At 29.3% G+C, this 15,693-nt stretch overlaps 2 protein-coding genes across 6 annotated transcripts in view; both read right to left on the bottom strand.

Annotated features, from left to right (window-relative positions):
- Positions 1-11,187, bottom strand: part of LOC123012771 (protein Wnt-10a) — a 16,246-nt gene extending 5,059 nt beyond the window's left edge. For both annotated transcript variants that reach the window (XM_044410891.1, XM_044410893.1), the window contains exons 1-2: positions 11,004-11,187; positions 7,836-8,095 (exon numbers count right to left, since the gene is read on the bottom strand). In XM_044410891.1, coding sequence (XP_044266826.1) covers positions 7,836-8,095; positions 11,004-11,059 — 316 coding nt within the window. In that variant the 5' untranslated portion in view covers positions 11,060-11,187. The remainder of the gene's footprint in view (positions 1-7,835; positions 8,096-11,003) is intronic.
- A 495-nt stretch (positions 11,188-11,682) lies between these two features.
- On the bottom strand, positions 11,683-13,504 carry LOC123013020 (phosphatidate cytidylyltransferase, photoreceptor-specific-like). Of its 4 annotated transcripts, none has more exons than XM_044411309.1 (4): positions 13,342-13,504; positions 13,116-13,248; positions 12,940-13,058; positions 11,683-12,879 (listed from the first exon to the last, which is right to left on the bottom strand). In XM_044411309.1, the coding sequence occupies exons 3-4, from the start codon at positions 12,970-12,972 to the stop codon at positions 11,719-11,721; spliced, it is 1,194 nt and encodes a 397-aa protein (XP_044267244.1). In that variant the 5' UTR covers positions 12,973-13,058; positions 13,116-13,248; positions 13,342-13,504; the 3' UTR covers positions 11,683-11,718. The 4 variants fall into 4 exon arrangements, with proteins under 4 accessions (XP_044267244.1, XP_044267242.1, XP_044267245.1 ...); XM_044411307.1 differs by having other exon boundaries at positions 12,940-13,094; positions 13,146-13,248; XM_044411310.1 differs by lacking the exon at positions 13,342-13,504 and having other exon boundaries at positions 13,116-13,314.
- Between the last annotated feature and the right edge of the window lie 2,189 nt (positions 13,505-15,693).

Below are 15,693 nucleotides of genomic sequence, written 5' to 3'. Positions count from 1 at the left end.
TTAATTTAGTTTTAATAAAATAACTGAACTGAACAATTATTAGCAAAAACAAATTTGTAAATTTGTTACAATTGTTTTTCGCTTATAATATCTTGGTTGCAAATATCTCAATAGTTCAATTTAAATATTCCTTTTTTGTAAACGTTGCCACGAGTTCAAAAGAGTTAACACGTCTACCTGTTTCAATTGAATAAAAATTAATAATGAAATGAAATGATTTTATTTAATTTGTCATTTACAACTTTTTCAAAAAAAAAATAAGTATCGATATTTTAAAGAGTTATTTATTAAATAGTCCCAGTTAGTCATTTTAATTTCTAATATGTATTTCTAATAATAATATTGTTTATTTAATTTTGCCATTTAAAACAGCATTTATTTGATATCTTGGTAAATAAATAGCTAATTAATCATTAATTATAATTATTTTTAATTTAATTTTTAGTTACAGTATAAAGTTGTAAACTTTTTAAAATAATTTGTTACTTACTCAATTGAACGTAAAACTAAGATTCACTTCAAACTAAATATGCTGTTGAATAAGAAATGACGTTTACAATAGAAAAAAATTCTTGTTGTGGTTTATGGGTTCAGCCTCTAAGGGTCCGCGCGGTTTATTAGGAGGACAATCTTTTCTACGCTGATTGTACATTTTTTTTTGCTCATGTCGATTTTGTCAGATAAAAATCTTTATTTTTATAACAGACAATTTTCAATAGTAATTTGTTTTTGAGTGACGACGTTATCATGACATTTTTAAGAATTGTGAATGAAAAAACGAAATCAATTGTACAAAAACATGTAAATTAGTTTCCTGCTTATTGTCAAGATGTCAATAAATTGCACTAAATCTGATGATTACTTAATTTTGTCCGACATTAATAAATTCTTGAAAAAAATATTTTGTTTAGTAGTAGTTCATAAAAATAAGGTAACTGGGTGAAAATTAGTTCAGGTGGGTGCAGTTGTGAGGGAAACACGGGATGTTTGTCAAAAGAGAAAGAAGTCATAATTTGCAAAAATGTAGTTATTAATTATTGTCACAACTGAAATATGGTTTTACAACAATCAAAACGTTTTAACAATTATATTAATATTATCAATATTAATTTAATAATAATTGCATGTTTAGATAAACAAACAATACAGAGAAAACAATTATAATACAGTGTGATCGAAAAATCTTTCTATCACGTATGCGTCCTAATTAAGGACGTATGTCGCATGGCATTTCGTATGTTAGCTAGGTGTCAGAAAATTATTTAATAATTTAATGTTTTCAAAAAATTTTCCAACATTAATTTCAAAATAAACGTTTATATAGTTATAAAATCCGATTTGATTGACGACGTGTTTTATGGAATACACTTCTCTTGGCATTTTGTCAATTATAATATTATTTTGAAAAATTGCTTCATAATAATTTCTGAATTTAGTAAAATTTCTAATTTAATATTAAAATTAAAAACAACACGAATTTTATAGTTTCTTAAAAATTTCGGACTACTAAATTTTCGCTCCCTAATGGTCGCTCGAATTTTAAACTACGACTTGTTTCTGATTTTCGTAATTTTGAGATATGTTATAGAACGTGTAAAAATAAGTGTCACGTATTCTACCGTTTTTTATTTTTTCACTGTATGTTGAAAAAACAGGAATGTACAAAATTAAGTATCTTGTAACACAAAAAAATTTGTATCTAAAGAACAAATCAACAAATTGAAACGATTTTTTTTTAATAATTGATATAAGTAGCTACACTACAGCATAATACATGTATTCTAAAAATTTGTCAGTAACAAATAATTTAAAAATATATTGTTTAAACAAAAAAAATAACAATTACGAAGATTTTTAAAATACTCAAAAAAATTATGTAAAAACTTTCATATTTCTACTATGTCTTTTGGGGTGGTTTTACAGAAGGTTTCGGAATCTCGTGACATGTCTCTACTACAATCCGATTTAAATAAGTTACAAGACTGGTGTGCTAATAACAAAGTGTTCTTAAATGTTGAAAAGTGTCAGTCTATTGTTTTCAGCTGGTAAATCTCTCCAACTCTACCGAATTATTTTATTAATAGTACAAAAATTACAGTAAAATAGTCTGTGAGAGATTTAGGTATATTACTTGATAGTAAATTAATTTTTATTCAACACCTGGAATTTATCATTTGTAGAGCTAATAAGGCACTTGGCTGCATAAAACTTTATTGTCGTGAGTTTAGAAATTTTAATTCCATCAAAATGCTATTTGTTTCGCACGTGTGTTCAATCTTTGAATATGGTTCGATAATCTGGAATCCACATTACAAAATTCATGTTGGTAGGCTTGAAGCAATACAGTTAAAGTTTTTTAAATATATAAAATGGTTGTTTCCTTATTGTGTACAATATTTCATTAAATTATGTCTCTTTCTACACTTGAAACTAGAAGAAGATATCAGGCTTTATGTTTTGTTTATAAACTTTTGAATAATTTGATCAATGATACTTCAATACTAAATTTAATTAATTTTCATGTTCCTCAGTATAATAGCATATCAAACCAGTTATTCAAAATATCGTTTGCACATAATAATTACCTATCTATTTAATTCTCCGCTAAATGATCTTCTTGGAATTTGTAATATGTACAGTGTCTAGTTGGACTTTTTAATTTTAAATTTTAAATGTTTAGTCAAGTGTCAAGTGTTTTCTGAATGTTTCTTTTAGTTAGTCTTTTTAGTATTCTTTAATTATGTTTATATGTTACTTGTTTTGTATTATAATTTTATTATTACTTAATGTAAAGGATATTACCGTCACAATAAAGTTACTATTACTATAAAATAAGTTTCAAGACGTTTTAAAAATGGCTGAAAAAAATTTTTTTTGAGAGCGCTGCATAGTGGATCCCCTTATAAAATCGCCTGAAAGTAGCGTTTCCTTGAAAATCAAAGAGAAAAATTATCAATTATCGTCACTAATAAACTGTTGTATAGAAAACACATAATTTCCAATAACTTATTAACATTTATTTTTACAAAAAATATCAATAATAAATACAAATTCCTCGGTTGAGGAGGAGTACTCTCTATATTTTTTTATCTATTTTCTGATATTAGAATAAAAGTATGTAGATTTTGCGTACCTTTTATGAGCTTCGCTTGACTAAAACAATCATTTAAAAAATCGCAGTCTTTCAACTTGTCGATTAGATATACAGGGTGTGTCAAAAGGCCTGGACCAACGTGACATGCCATGTAAGGTAAGATATCAGAAGTATGGAAAAAATGTAAAAAAAAATATCTATAAAAATTTCGAACTTATGAGGTTTAAATTTTGCACTTTGACTCTATTTGTTTCTGTTGGAAAAATAATTTTCCATGTTTTTTTGCTACAGGCTATTAGAAGAGGAAACAAGGAAGCTGAATCCTAAATTATAACTCTGTCTAATGTTATTTGTGGATTTTATTGGCAAAATTAATGTACCTTTATCAAATAATTATCAAAAAAACATATACAAGATCCTTAACATCATTAAATAGACATAAAAAATGTCAAATTTCATAAAATAATTTTTTTTAACATTTTATTCATGTTCCTGGTATCTTACCTTACATGCCATGTCACGTTGGTCCAAAAATTTTGACACACCCTGTATAGCAAAACGTAATCTGTGAAATATTTACTCAACCAAAGAATTTGTTTTTATTATTGATATTTTTTGAAAAATAAATGTTAATAAGTTATTGGAAATTATGAGTTTTCTTTAGAACAGTTTATTAGTGACGGTAATTGGTAATTTTTCTATTTAATTTCTAAGGAAACGCTACTTTCAGGCGATCTTAGGCGATCATGCACTATGAAACGCTCTCAAAAAATTTTTTTTCAGCCATCTTTAAAACGTCCGTCTTGAAACTTATGTGACATAGTAAAAATGTGAGAGTTTTTACATAATTTTTCTGAGAATTTTAAAAACCTGCGTAATTGTTTATTTTTTTGTTTAAACAATATATCTTCAAATTATTTGTTAATAACAAGCTTTATCACGTCCGTAATGTACCTATTTACATCTATTATTAAAAAAAATTGTTTCAATATGTTGATTTGTTCTTTAGATATAAATTCTTTTTGCTCCGAGATACTTAATTTTGTACTTCCCTGTTTTTTCAACATACATTGAAAAAATAAAAAACTGTGAAATACGTTCACTTATTTTTACACGTTCTATAACATATCTCAAATTTACGAAAATCAGAAACAATGAGTTTTAAAAATGCTCGTTTTGGCATGGAATTACTCAAAAGGGATTTTTTTGTTTTGAAATGGTAATGGCAGCGATTCGCAAGCGAGTCGTGCGTCAATCTACAGTGTCTCAGTTTGGTTTTTGCGTAATGTCGCCATGCTCGTGACGAGTAAATAAATCGCATCTAAATTACAAACCTACATTTCGCATATTACCTCGCTGCCTTATACGAAGACTCTTAAGAAGAACAATATTATTTGAATCGGTTTAGTTTCAAACGATAATGTCTCTTCAACTGTCTTGAGTCGCGACCACCGGCACTGATTATCTAATATTGCCAGGAATGGCATAATTGTCGGCACGAAGACTGTCTACCATTTCCATATAAATTAAATAACGATAATGCAGATTGCAGGTGGTTTCTGACTTCTGACTTCTTCAAGCTGTAGACACATTGACTGAAGACTCTCAACAGCACTTTGCGACGTTTATAGGGATCGTTATTCTAATCAGTACTCACAATCCTTATGGGTATAATCTGTTTTTTAATAGAAATTTCAAACAGTCTTAACATTGCCACCCTTAGCAAATCCATTTGTGGTAATTTTCGATTTAATTTGAAACGCCAGCAAAAAAATCGTCTAATAAGAAATTTTAGATGAAAACATTTGGAAATTGGGAGATAAAAAGTATAAAAAGTCAGAAAAAACCATCGTTAAAACTTAGAATGCAGATATGCTAACATTCTCTAATTTTTAGCAAGAATATTTTTTTTTAAAAAACGATTTGAAAAAGTAATAATCTTGAAACTAAAGCTGAAGAATAAACAAATTACACAAAATTTATCGACAATGTTCATGTATTTTTTGCAAAATTGCTTTCTTATGTATTTTCTTTTCATTAAAATTTTTATAGCAAAAAGCTCATTTTTGCTCACATTATACTTACTTGCAGTTTGTTTCTATCAATGCAAGATGTTTTATGAAAACACAAAAAATAGAAAAAAAGTATCTACAAGATTTTTTAAATTACGGATGTTTAAATTTTGCACTTTGACCCTATTTATTTCTGTTGGAAAAATAATTTTACATGTTCTTTTGCTACAGATTGTTAGAAGAAAAAACAAAGAAACTGTATCCTGAATTGTAACTATGTCTAAAACCTTATTTGTAGCTTTTATTGGCAAAGTTTTTGTACATTTACTAAATAAATATGAAAAAACATACCTACAGGGTTATTCATAAATATGAAGCAATATTTGAACCTCAAAAATGACCTATAAAATGATGTTAATTTTATAATAACACGAGTTATTATTAAAATTATAGGTCATTTTTGAGGTTCAAATATTGCTTCATATTTATGAATAACCCTATATACAAGATCATCGGTAACAAAAGACGTAAGAAATGTACAATGGCAAAAAATAAATGGCGAAAATTTTTGACAGAACTTTTTTAAACATTTTTTCAATGTTTTTGGTATCTTATCTTACTTTTTTGGTGTTTTTATAAAACACCTTGTATTATTAAATAGCACTGAAAAAAAAAGTTTGACAACATCTGAACACGAAAACATGATCATAATTTTTTAACAATATTTCTAGGGACAAAATCAAAAACACGGAGATAACCTGCAACCAGTTTTTCATATTTTAACTCATTGGTAATTTCAATTAAAAAAAAACAGACTTTGGATCGGTTTTACCAACAATAAATAAATTGTCAGTTATTTCACAAATAATTTTTTTTTGGTCCTTCGTCCAGAAACGTCAAAATCGTCCGAAAACAGCCCTATTGAGGCACTAGGCCATCAAAAAAATTACCAAATGTTGGCAATATTGGTGTTTCGTCAACATCTCTCGTGACATTTCTTAAATGACAATCGATTTGATTTCATGGCAAATACAGTGGCATGTAATATCAATGTAATTTTTTAACAAACTTATTCTTGTATAATTCGAAATATGTGCCATAATATAGCCATAATGTCAACAATAAAAGAAAATCAATCAACGTTTAAACTATTTTTGACTTTTTGAAACTGAAAAATCAATAATAAAAAATTAATTGCAAAATTTCTGACGTAAAAGAATAGTTTTTCGCGACTGTATATTTCGTGTAGTACCTAATTTTTTTTTAATTTGGAATTAATTTAGAGTTAATTTTGAGTTTCTTGGTCTCATGTAACACATGTAAGTTCTCTAGTGCAAACTATTTAAGTTTTTTTAAACTTTTGAGGCAGTTTAAAATTGGTGAGAAACTGTTTTGCAAGTACTTACACAATGACAGTTTCTTGCCTTGTGATAAAAATTACTATTATTTATTTGTTGAATAAAAAATTATTTACCAAACCATTGTGACGTTTAGTTAGTTATGATTCAGTAATACTCAATTTCATAAAGTCCCTTTAGTTAAAGGGATATTTTATAACAGAAATATGTATCAAATTTAGTTAACGTGTCTTTAAGTATCAAATTATGTATCTATTTTTAATTAAAATTGTATTTATTTGTTAGATTTAACAATTAGTAAATTTCTGGAAATAATTCATTTTTTGAAAATTGTTTAACTGTTGAATATGTGTTTGAAAGGTGCTGCAATTAAACCTATTAAAAAACTGCATTTTAAGTTATGTACTAATGTAATAAATTAACTGAAAGCAATACGCGATGCTTTTAACACTGCATAATTTTACATAATTTACGATTTTGTCGCTTCACTACCAAGCATCGCCCACAGATTCTTTTATAACAGATACGGTTCAACGATACCCTCGATTATACGTTTTATTCCAATAGGCAAATACCAAAAAATTGTAACTTGTAATTATTAGCTTCTGTTGCTTTTGCTAGAAAGTTACTGTTACCAACTGTATTTTATACTATACTAGACATTAATTTAGTATTATAATTGGTGCAAAAAAAATAAATTTACACACTTTTCAAAAACTTGCCATACATTTATAACAAAATAATTAGCTATTATAACGCAATTTGCTTAGAACTGCGCCTCCATTTGGCACAACAGACAAGATATGATAGTTGTAATTAAATGCAATGAGCTGTGGCAAATTTTATGTTGCTAATCGACAATAATGAGTTGTAAAATTATCTACGTTTAGTGGTTAATATTAATTTGCATTGGCCGCAAGTACAAGTCGCAAGACCGCAACTATGCGGGGCCATTACACATCATGTGGGAATACATTCTGAATTTTCAGCGCTTTTTCAACAAAAAACTTTATTATTACCATTAATTTTTGCTGAAAAATAATCAAGCGTATACAAGTTTCTTTGTCAAATTTGTGAAAGAGAACCAATCCTGCATCCCTTTTTCCTGTCGTTCTCGATTGGTGATGCGCGAAAAAATCACAACAAAAGCTACTCTAATAGATGTCATTTGTCCATTGTGAAATTCTGGCCCCAGCAGGGGCGAATCGAATCATACCAATCACTTATGACCATTTAGTGACAGTTTAACTATTACTTGAATAGAGCCGTCATGGCAATACCTACAGCGTTGACACCTGGATGGCAACAGAAAGCCATTCTTTGCGTTGATTGTTCAGATTTTAAAAACAAAGTAAAAAAGTGAAAACCTACCTTTTTTAAAAATGCTATTGGTGTAGGAATTTTTGGTTTTCATCGAAAGCGATGAACAATTCCACCTATAATTAAAAAACTGATAGTGGCATTCTTTCACTGCTTGTTTGATTCCGTGAAGAGCTGCCACCATTTCTCCTGGATAGCGATAACAAAGCTCAAGCTGAAGTTTGGTAAATCCCGGAGTTGTTCTACATATGGTGTTGTCGGACTGAAAGACTGTTTTTCTATGATGAGGCAAATATTTTTCTTGTTCGAAACTGAAATCGTCATTCTTAAGTTAACAACTGTTTAATTTTTTTTATTTATCAAGCACTTATTTCTAGATTAAGTATGTACCGTGCGACTGTAAATGATTGTGATTTTTTACTGCAAAGTGGTGTCAAATTTAAAATTTTAGTTTGGCAGCATTTACTTTCAATTTCAAACGTCAAATTTTTATTGGCAATTGTCATTCATTTGCGACGGGCGACTGCCAATAATTCAGTGTTTCTGTCACAAACATTAATAGTTATCCGGTATTATTATTATTAAATCAACTAAAGAATAAATGATACAGTTTTTTAATATACGAGGTAAATAAAAAGTATGGAACCAAGCGTTTTTTAGTAAACTAAGCATTTTACGAAAAAAATAATTAGTGCTATGTAGCGTAAAGTACAACTAAAATGTGACCTTTTATCAGGAATAACAATTTTCGAAATTTCTTTTAGTTTTCGAGTTTTGGAAAAAAAAAATTTTAAACGACAACCCATCATGATAATTTTTTTAATTAAAGATTATGATCTAAAAATGACCTCTAATTAAATAAGATTGTTTTTTAGTCAGTACTTTTGTTTAACTAAATTGTTAAAGTTGCGTTCCGAGCTCATCAAAAAATTATGAAAAAAATACTATAATTAAATCCTTTATAACCAATATTATTTGTAATATAAATTACATAAACAGATTCTAAATCTATTGCACTAATCTGCCAAAATAATAATTTAATTCAAAATTAAATATCTAATATTAACACCACTTTCCAACCTGAACTGTCATATATCATGCTTTCAAAACGTGATAAATTCTTTATTGCTAACCGCAGCACTTCGCGTCTTGGGCATCAAATTTCGCTTTGGATGAAGCACCTCTCATCTCGATATATAATCTACTATTTCCCTATATGTAATTTATTTATTATTTATGCACCATACAGAGTGTTTGAAAACTCAGGCTCAGAAAAAAATGTCAAGAAAGGTAACAACATGGAAAAAATATTTAAAAAATTTCTTCAGGATGTCCCACGAGTAATAATGAAAGTGAAATTTTTTGAACGCAACCAACATTACATTTCATAGATAACGTGGATATTAAAATGTTTTGTTTTAATTAGTTAAACATAGTAATCGTATTTTTATTTTTAACAAATTTCTATCAGTCAAAATGACCACTCCGGAATTAGAAAGTCTATTTGGATATCGCGTTGGATAGAAACGTGCAATGTGCGAAGCGTTTTTCAAACATTCTTCATAAATGAGAATCTTGTTGGTCTTTTCGACAGAATTTTGGTAATTCTTACCAAATTTTGCAAGGTTTGACTTTTTATAAATTAAAGTTGAAGTGTGCTGTTTGGTCACTATATTTAATTTATTAAAACTAAATATTTTAATATCCACGTTATCTTTGCTTCCAAAATATTTACAGGCTCATTATTATTCGTGGGACACCCTGTATATAATTATGAAAAACATGCAAGATCAAACAATAATTAGACATAAGAAAGGTCAAATGTCAAAAAATTTTAACAATTAGAATTTTTAAACATTTTTTTTCGTGCTCTTGGTATCTTATTTTACTGGGCTTTTTCTCTGAGGTGCGAGTTCTGAAACAGCCTGTATACTTTTATAACACATGAAACCAATTTGAGAACCATTAAATTTATAACTAATTCAGGTGTGTCGAACTCGCAGAGAAAAATTTCAAGTAAGATAATATACCAGAAACATGGAAAAAATGTATAAAAAATTCTATCTGTCAAAAAATTTTGACATTTGACATTTTTAAAAGCCACAAATAACTTCCTTGTTTCCTCTTCTAATAGCCTGTTGCAAAAAAACTTGGAAAATTATTTTTGCAACAGAAATAACTAAAGTCAAAGTGCAAAATATACCTAAACACTCATAACTTCGAAATTTTTATAGGTAGAATTTTTTTAAGATTTTTTCTATGTTCCTGATATCTTACCTTATTACATGGGATTTTTCTCTGGGGCGCGAGTTCTGGCGCACCTGTAGGTTAAATGCATTACAAAATACATTTTACTTTTTGAATTATAAATTCTTTAAATGAAAGTAGATAATCCTTTTTAATTGTTGATTTTTTTTATACATAGCAACAATAACAACAGTTATTTAATAAACTAGTTTGTTAATGAAGGTGTTTAATAATCTAGACTGTAGTAAGAGCCTTTAATACTTGAGATTATTAATCACCTATTAACAAACGAGTTAATTACAAAATTATTTTATTAAACTCTTTTATTCTGGTGACAAAATTTCAAATTAATTCCAAATCAAAACCAATTTCATGTTAAAGTTATTGTCATTGATTTGTGTTTCTGTGCGTATATCTGGTTGCCCATATCAGAACATCATCAAAACGACGAAATAGCAAAAAGAGTTGTACAGAGTGGTTATAAATGATTTTCATGGAATTTTTTTTGCATGTAACTTTATTTGTGCCGCTCTACTTTTTTGAAAGCTCTAGTTCTGTCATTAGTGTCACTTATTAATTAATAATAAATTGTTGTTAATTAAACTTTTATTGTTTCAACTAATTTCCAATAATAATACTTTGGAAGTAAACAAGTTTATAATCGAAGTCAATTTTCGAAGTGCACGCTTATAAACGGCGATTTTTTAATTTTGAGTTAAAACAAGTAGGTACCCCTATTTTCGTAAAGCGGCATTTTTTATTTTACATGGAAAATTCACAGCTGGCTAGATGAAAATCATTTATAACCACTTTGTATTAATGTCGTGTGTTATCCATTATCCTTTTTTAGACAAAATCGTTCATAAATATTGACATTAACAAACAAAGAATTTTTGGTACATTTTGGTAGCAGAAAAAAAATGTGAAAATCAGGTTTTAAATCGCAAGTATAGAAAAATAAACGTCACTTACCTGGAAAAAAATCCGGTAAGAAACAGGGCCAGAACAACTGGTAAAGATTTGCTCATTCTTGGCGCATTGCATTAAAAAGCTTTCAAGCCTTGTTAAAAAATAACCGATTACACACTCGAGCTTAACCGAAAGTCAGTCATTCTCGTAACCGAAATAAAATCACCTACTTTTATCGGGAGAGTAATCAGAATGAAGACATGTAGGGAAGAGATGAGATTGAGGAAACTCGCGCAGACTGTAGGGTGCCTTGGAGAGGGGTATTGGTACTTTAGGGGCCGACAAAGCAAGTGGGGAACGTCTAATTACTACCTCCATTGATTAAGCCGCCGACAGCACTCGTTGCACCTCGAATGTCACTAACTACTTGTTTGTTATGTCTTTGTGGGGCGGCTTTTGCACTTATTCTATTCTGAGGCACGAAAGGGAAAACTTATTAAAAAGGCTAATTAACACGAATTTCATTCAAAATGTGAATTAAATTAAAAGCAAAGTGAATTTCAGTTGGAAAATATCATGATTATACAAAACGGTAGGTTTTTTTTATTTTGACGGTATTAACAAGCCGAATCTGGGTCTTAGATGAGAGGCGGGGAAACAATCAAAGGCGGAGCTTACTCCTACAACCTCCCAACAAATTGGCATAAAGGAACGGTGACTTTTTCATAAAAAAAACAAAATAAAGAAAAAACACATTTATTCTGCACACTTAAAGAAATCAGATAGAATTATCAAATTCGCTTGCTTGTAGGAAATCTCTCAAGAGATAATAAAATTGCAGCTGTTTGCTTTCATCTAAATACAATATTTTCTCAAAAATCAGTTCAACACTCGGACTTTTGACGAATGTAAATATGTAGACATTTACAAAAGTGGCCATTAAAAATTGACAGTCAAATCGATCCATAATCCCGCCATGTCCTGGAATCACGTCTCCGAAATCCTTTAATTTGAAAGCTCGTTTAAATCCCGACGCACAAAATCCCCCAAAAGGAGCAACAATACTTGCGAATAAAGCAAGTGCAATAAAGTGGTATGTGAAAGGGTAAAAATCTAACGAAATAATCCACACCGAAATTTTTTTCGGATTAAATAAATAACTAGGAGTACAATCAAATGCTACACCACTCTCGGTTTCGTAATATTCAATCGGACAAACAAAATATTTAAACTGACACATAATATTTGATAAAATAAAACCGCTAATAAAAGTCCCTACAACACCCCCAATAAAACCCTCCCATGTTTTTTTCGGTGATAATTTTATTAACGGCGTTTTGCCATACAATCGCCCAAACAAGTACGCAAAAATATCGTTTAAAATCACTAGAGAAACTGGGAGAATCAACCAAATTAAACCATTAAACATGTTATCAATTACCAAGTACGACTGAAGAACAATGAGTATCAACAGAGTGTGAGTCCACGCAAAAATCTTAAACTGTTTCAAATCATATTTCCTAACTAAACTTAAGACAAAAAGGACTATTCCTCCGAAATAAGCACAAAATGAAATAAATCTGTGATAACTTATCAGAATTTTTAAATTATAAAATTTCGTATAATAATCCTGAAAGTGTGGTGCTATCGTTTCAACAGAAAAGAAATAATTCGCCACCATTAAAAAATACCAACACAGAAACCTAAAATATGGTAAATTGTGAGGAAGTTTGTTACTGTCGTAACCGATTTTAAGGATCTCTCTGAAACACAAAACTTGAATAATAAACGCCAAAAACATTAACATAATCGGGCCTATGAGAATTATTATAAGAAATCCCGAAATCATGAGTACACCAAAAGTCACACGCTTAATCACGTTGTTCAAGTGTTGTAAATACGTCCTTTGCGACTTTCCACTTTCGTTGTTTTCCATCGTCTGCAAAAATAATTCAATTAATGAAATGTTAACACAAAATTGTGAAAAATTGAAATTTACCCTGATTGTTGACGAATGTTTCCTCAATGACATTTTATAATATCAAAACTATTAGTTCCCAACTATACATTTGAAACAATAACAAATAATTTAGTCAGAAGACACTTTTAAACAAAACCCTACAATTTGACTCGATCGTTATACATTTTTGGTTCCTATAATATCATTATCAGTACTTTATCAGCAAACCCATCGACGGTGTTTACCGTGATTACGGTATCCAAAGTAGGTGTGTAACACATGTATGCGCATACCATAATAATTATTGTCAATAATGCACACCTATGCCTACACCTCTTATGTGTTTAACTACAAATAACAATATAGTTAATGTTCGTCGAGCAAATAAAATAGATTGTCTTTAGTAGTGTGTAAAACAATCACATCAATGTATCTACTTACATGAGCGCTGGATTTTGTACATGTTGTGTGCCACCTCTACTAAACACCTAATTAATACATCCTTGAGTTTACCTAACCTTGAGACAAACAAATAGCATTTTCAAATTGAAGTACTGTTAGTTGTCGAAGTAATACAACGTAAAAAACAGATAAGCGACATAAATTTATATCGGCATTTATTATTTTTAAGTTTTTACAACAAAATAATTTACTAATTTAGATTGTTATGCAACCCATCTTGCACAGTTGCGTTGCGTAACCAACGTATAATAAGAAAAACTAAGTAGGTTTAGTACGCTTAATTGACTTAATAAGTTAAGTACTATGTATTATTTATTTGTAATAATTTAATCCCTCAGGCATAATATTTATTTACATATCTAATGGATCAAACATGTACACTGGAGTGCAAAAAAAATGGAAATTGTCAAAAACAAAATTGTCAAAATTTTCAGAGATTTACATAGTGTGAAAAAGGTTGTTCTCAAATAGCTTAGAAAACTATCAAAGGAAATACTTTATTTGGTGGTCTTGACAGTGCAGTGTCATAGGTAGTCAGTGTTAAAAACGAATTAATTATGAAATTATGAATTATGAAATTGTGAATTGTAACAAAGACAACGTCAAAAAACAGACCAAATTACATTATAAAAAATCAATTTGCGTTTTTCTGCACTCAAGTGTAATTAATTGTACAGTTGGTTGCAATAAAAACGGAAAATAGAATTTTCTTTAGATTGACACAGGTTTTGCCCTTGTCAATTTAGTTGTCAATTTGTCATCTGTCCCATTCAATGCCACACTTAAATGCTGAGAGCATCAAATGCAAATCAAGATAACCAATTAGTTGAGTACTTACCTGAAAACTCAATAGTAGTGAGTACAATTGGAGACAAAATACTTTGGTCGTCACTTTTCTGACACTTTAATGTAATTCAAGCTTTAACGTTAAAATGAATGACAATTTCAAATTAATAACAGATATTATATTTTCCTAGCAAAAATATGTACAGTTGCGGAATTAAAATTTCGGGCAGTATTGTCATTTTCACAATGTAAACTCTAAAACAAGCTTTACATTAATAACCACATTTTTTACTCTTGTCATGTTTATGTCATTTTGACTTAAAAAATAGCGTCACTGACAAAAATGTTTAATTGTCAAATGTCAGTCATGATGACAGTAAAAGGTAGTTTACAGTGAACTTTTTGAAGTGACAGAAAAATACTGCCCGAAATTTTAATTCCGTAACTGTACATACATACAACTATGATTGACAGTAGCTAAAAATAAGGTTAACAGTTCTAAAACATGCTTTACAATTTAATGTCACTCAAGTGATAATGACGACCAAAGTATTTTGTCTACAACTGTACTACAGATTAACTGTTAGTTCTAATTTAACCTTTTAGAATTAAGCCATGTTCAAACTATGGATAAATATAAAAATCTTAAATTTTTTGCTTTGACATTTTCCGATTTTTTGTGTATTCACAATCATAATCAAATTAGGTACAATGGCAAGCATACAATTTTGGTAGGTAATGTCATTTTAAAACTTCATTTGTCAAAAAAAGTAGTTTCCCCGTGTAATTTTGACAAGAGGGTATATTAGGGAATGACATTAGCTACTAAAATTTAATTCCTTACATGTGAAAAGTTGGTAAGTATGACATTTCATCTTCATTTAACAATTGATAGGTTGAGAAGTGATCAGTCGATATGTAATATGACAGTTCAGGCTGGGAAATGGCCACTTTCAAACTTGAAAACTGATAAGAAAATGACCACTTTTCAACCTAAACTGTCAAGTTTTTCAAACTTTAATAAATTCTTTATTGGCTTTTTGATTGTGAATAAAATGGGATACAAACCTTGGTGATCGTACCTCGACTTATTGCACCTCCCACTCGGTGTGTAATCTACTATTTATTTTTTTCGTACTGATTTTTTACACATAATTTATTATTCAGCTTCTGCTTTGTTTCAACAAGTTAGGTATTTGTGTTATTGAAATACGAAATATGATAATTATGTTTTAATTTGTGAGAAAATTAGACTTGAGCTAGTTTTCCACGTTAGCAAAATATGGAGATACCTATAATTTAATGAATTCGAGATGGCGTCATCTACCACAAGGTGTTGAGGGCGGTACCATCACCATTTGAATTCCGGACCTCACACGCAGAAACCGTAAATTGAGTTTTTTAGAGCGCCTTCGGCTTTTATGCAAGAATTATCATTTATTGAAAATTACCCGTAAATGTCGTTAGGTGGTGTTTTCGGAAAAAATTCTTACACATCTGTTTGCAAACATTTTTACGTAAAACTCCATTAAATTAAGAAATAAC

This window comes from Tribolium madens, unplaced genomic scaffold, assembly GCF_015345945.1.
Source record: "Tribolium madens isolate multiple individuals breed KSU strain unplaced genomic scaffold, Tmad_KSU_1.1 Scaffold_96;HRSCAF=242;Tcas5.2_LG5, whole genome shotgun sequence".
Taxonomy (NCBI): Eukaryota; Metazoa; Arthropoda; class Insecta; order Coleoptera; family Tenebrionidae; genus Tribolium; species Tribolium madens.
This window is presented reverse-complemented; position numbering and strand designations above follow the sequence as displayed.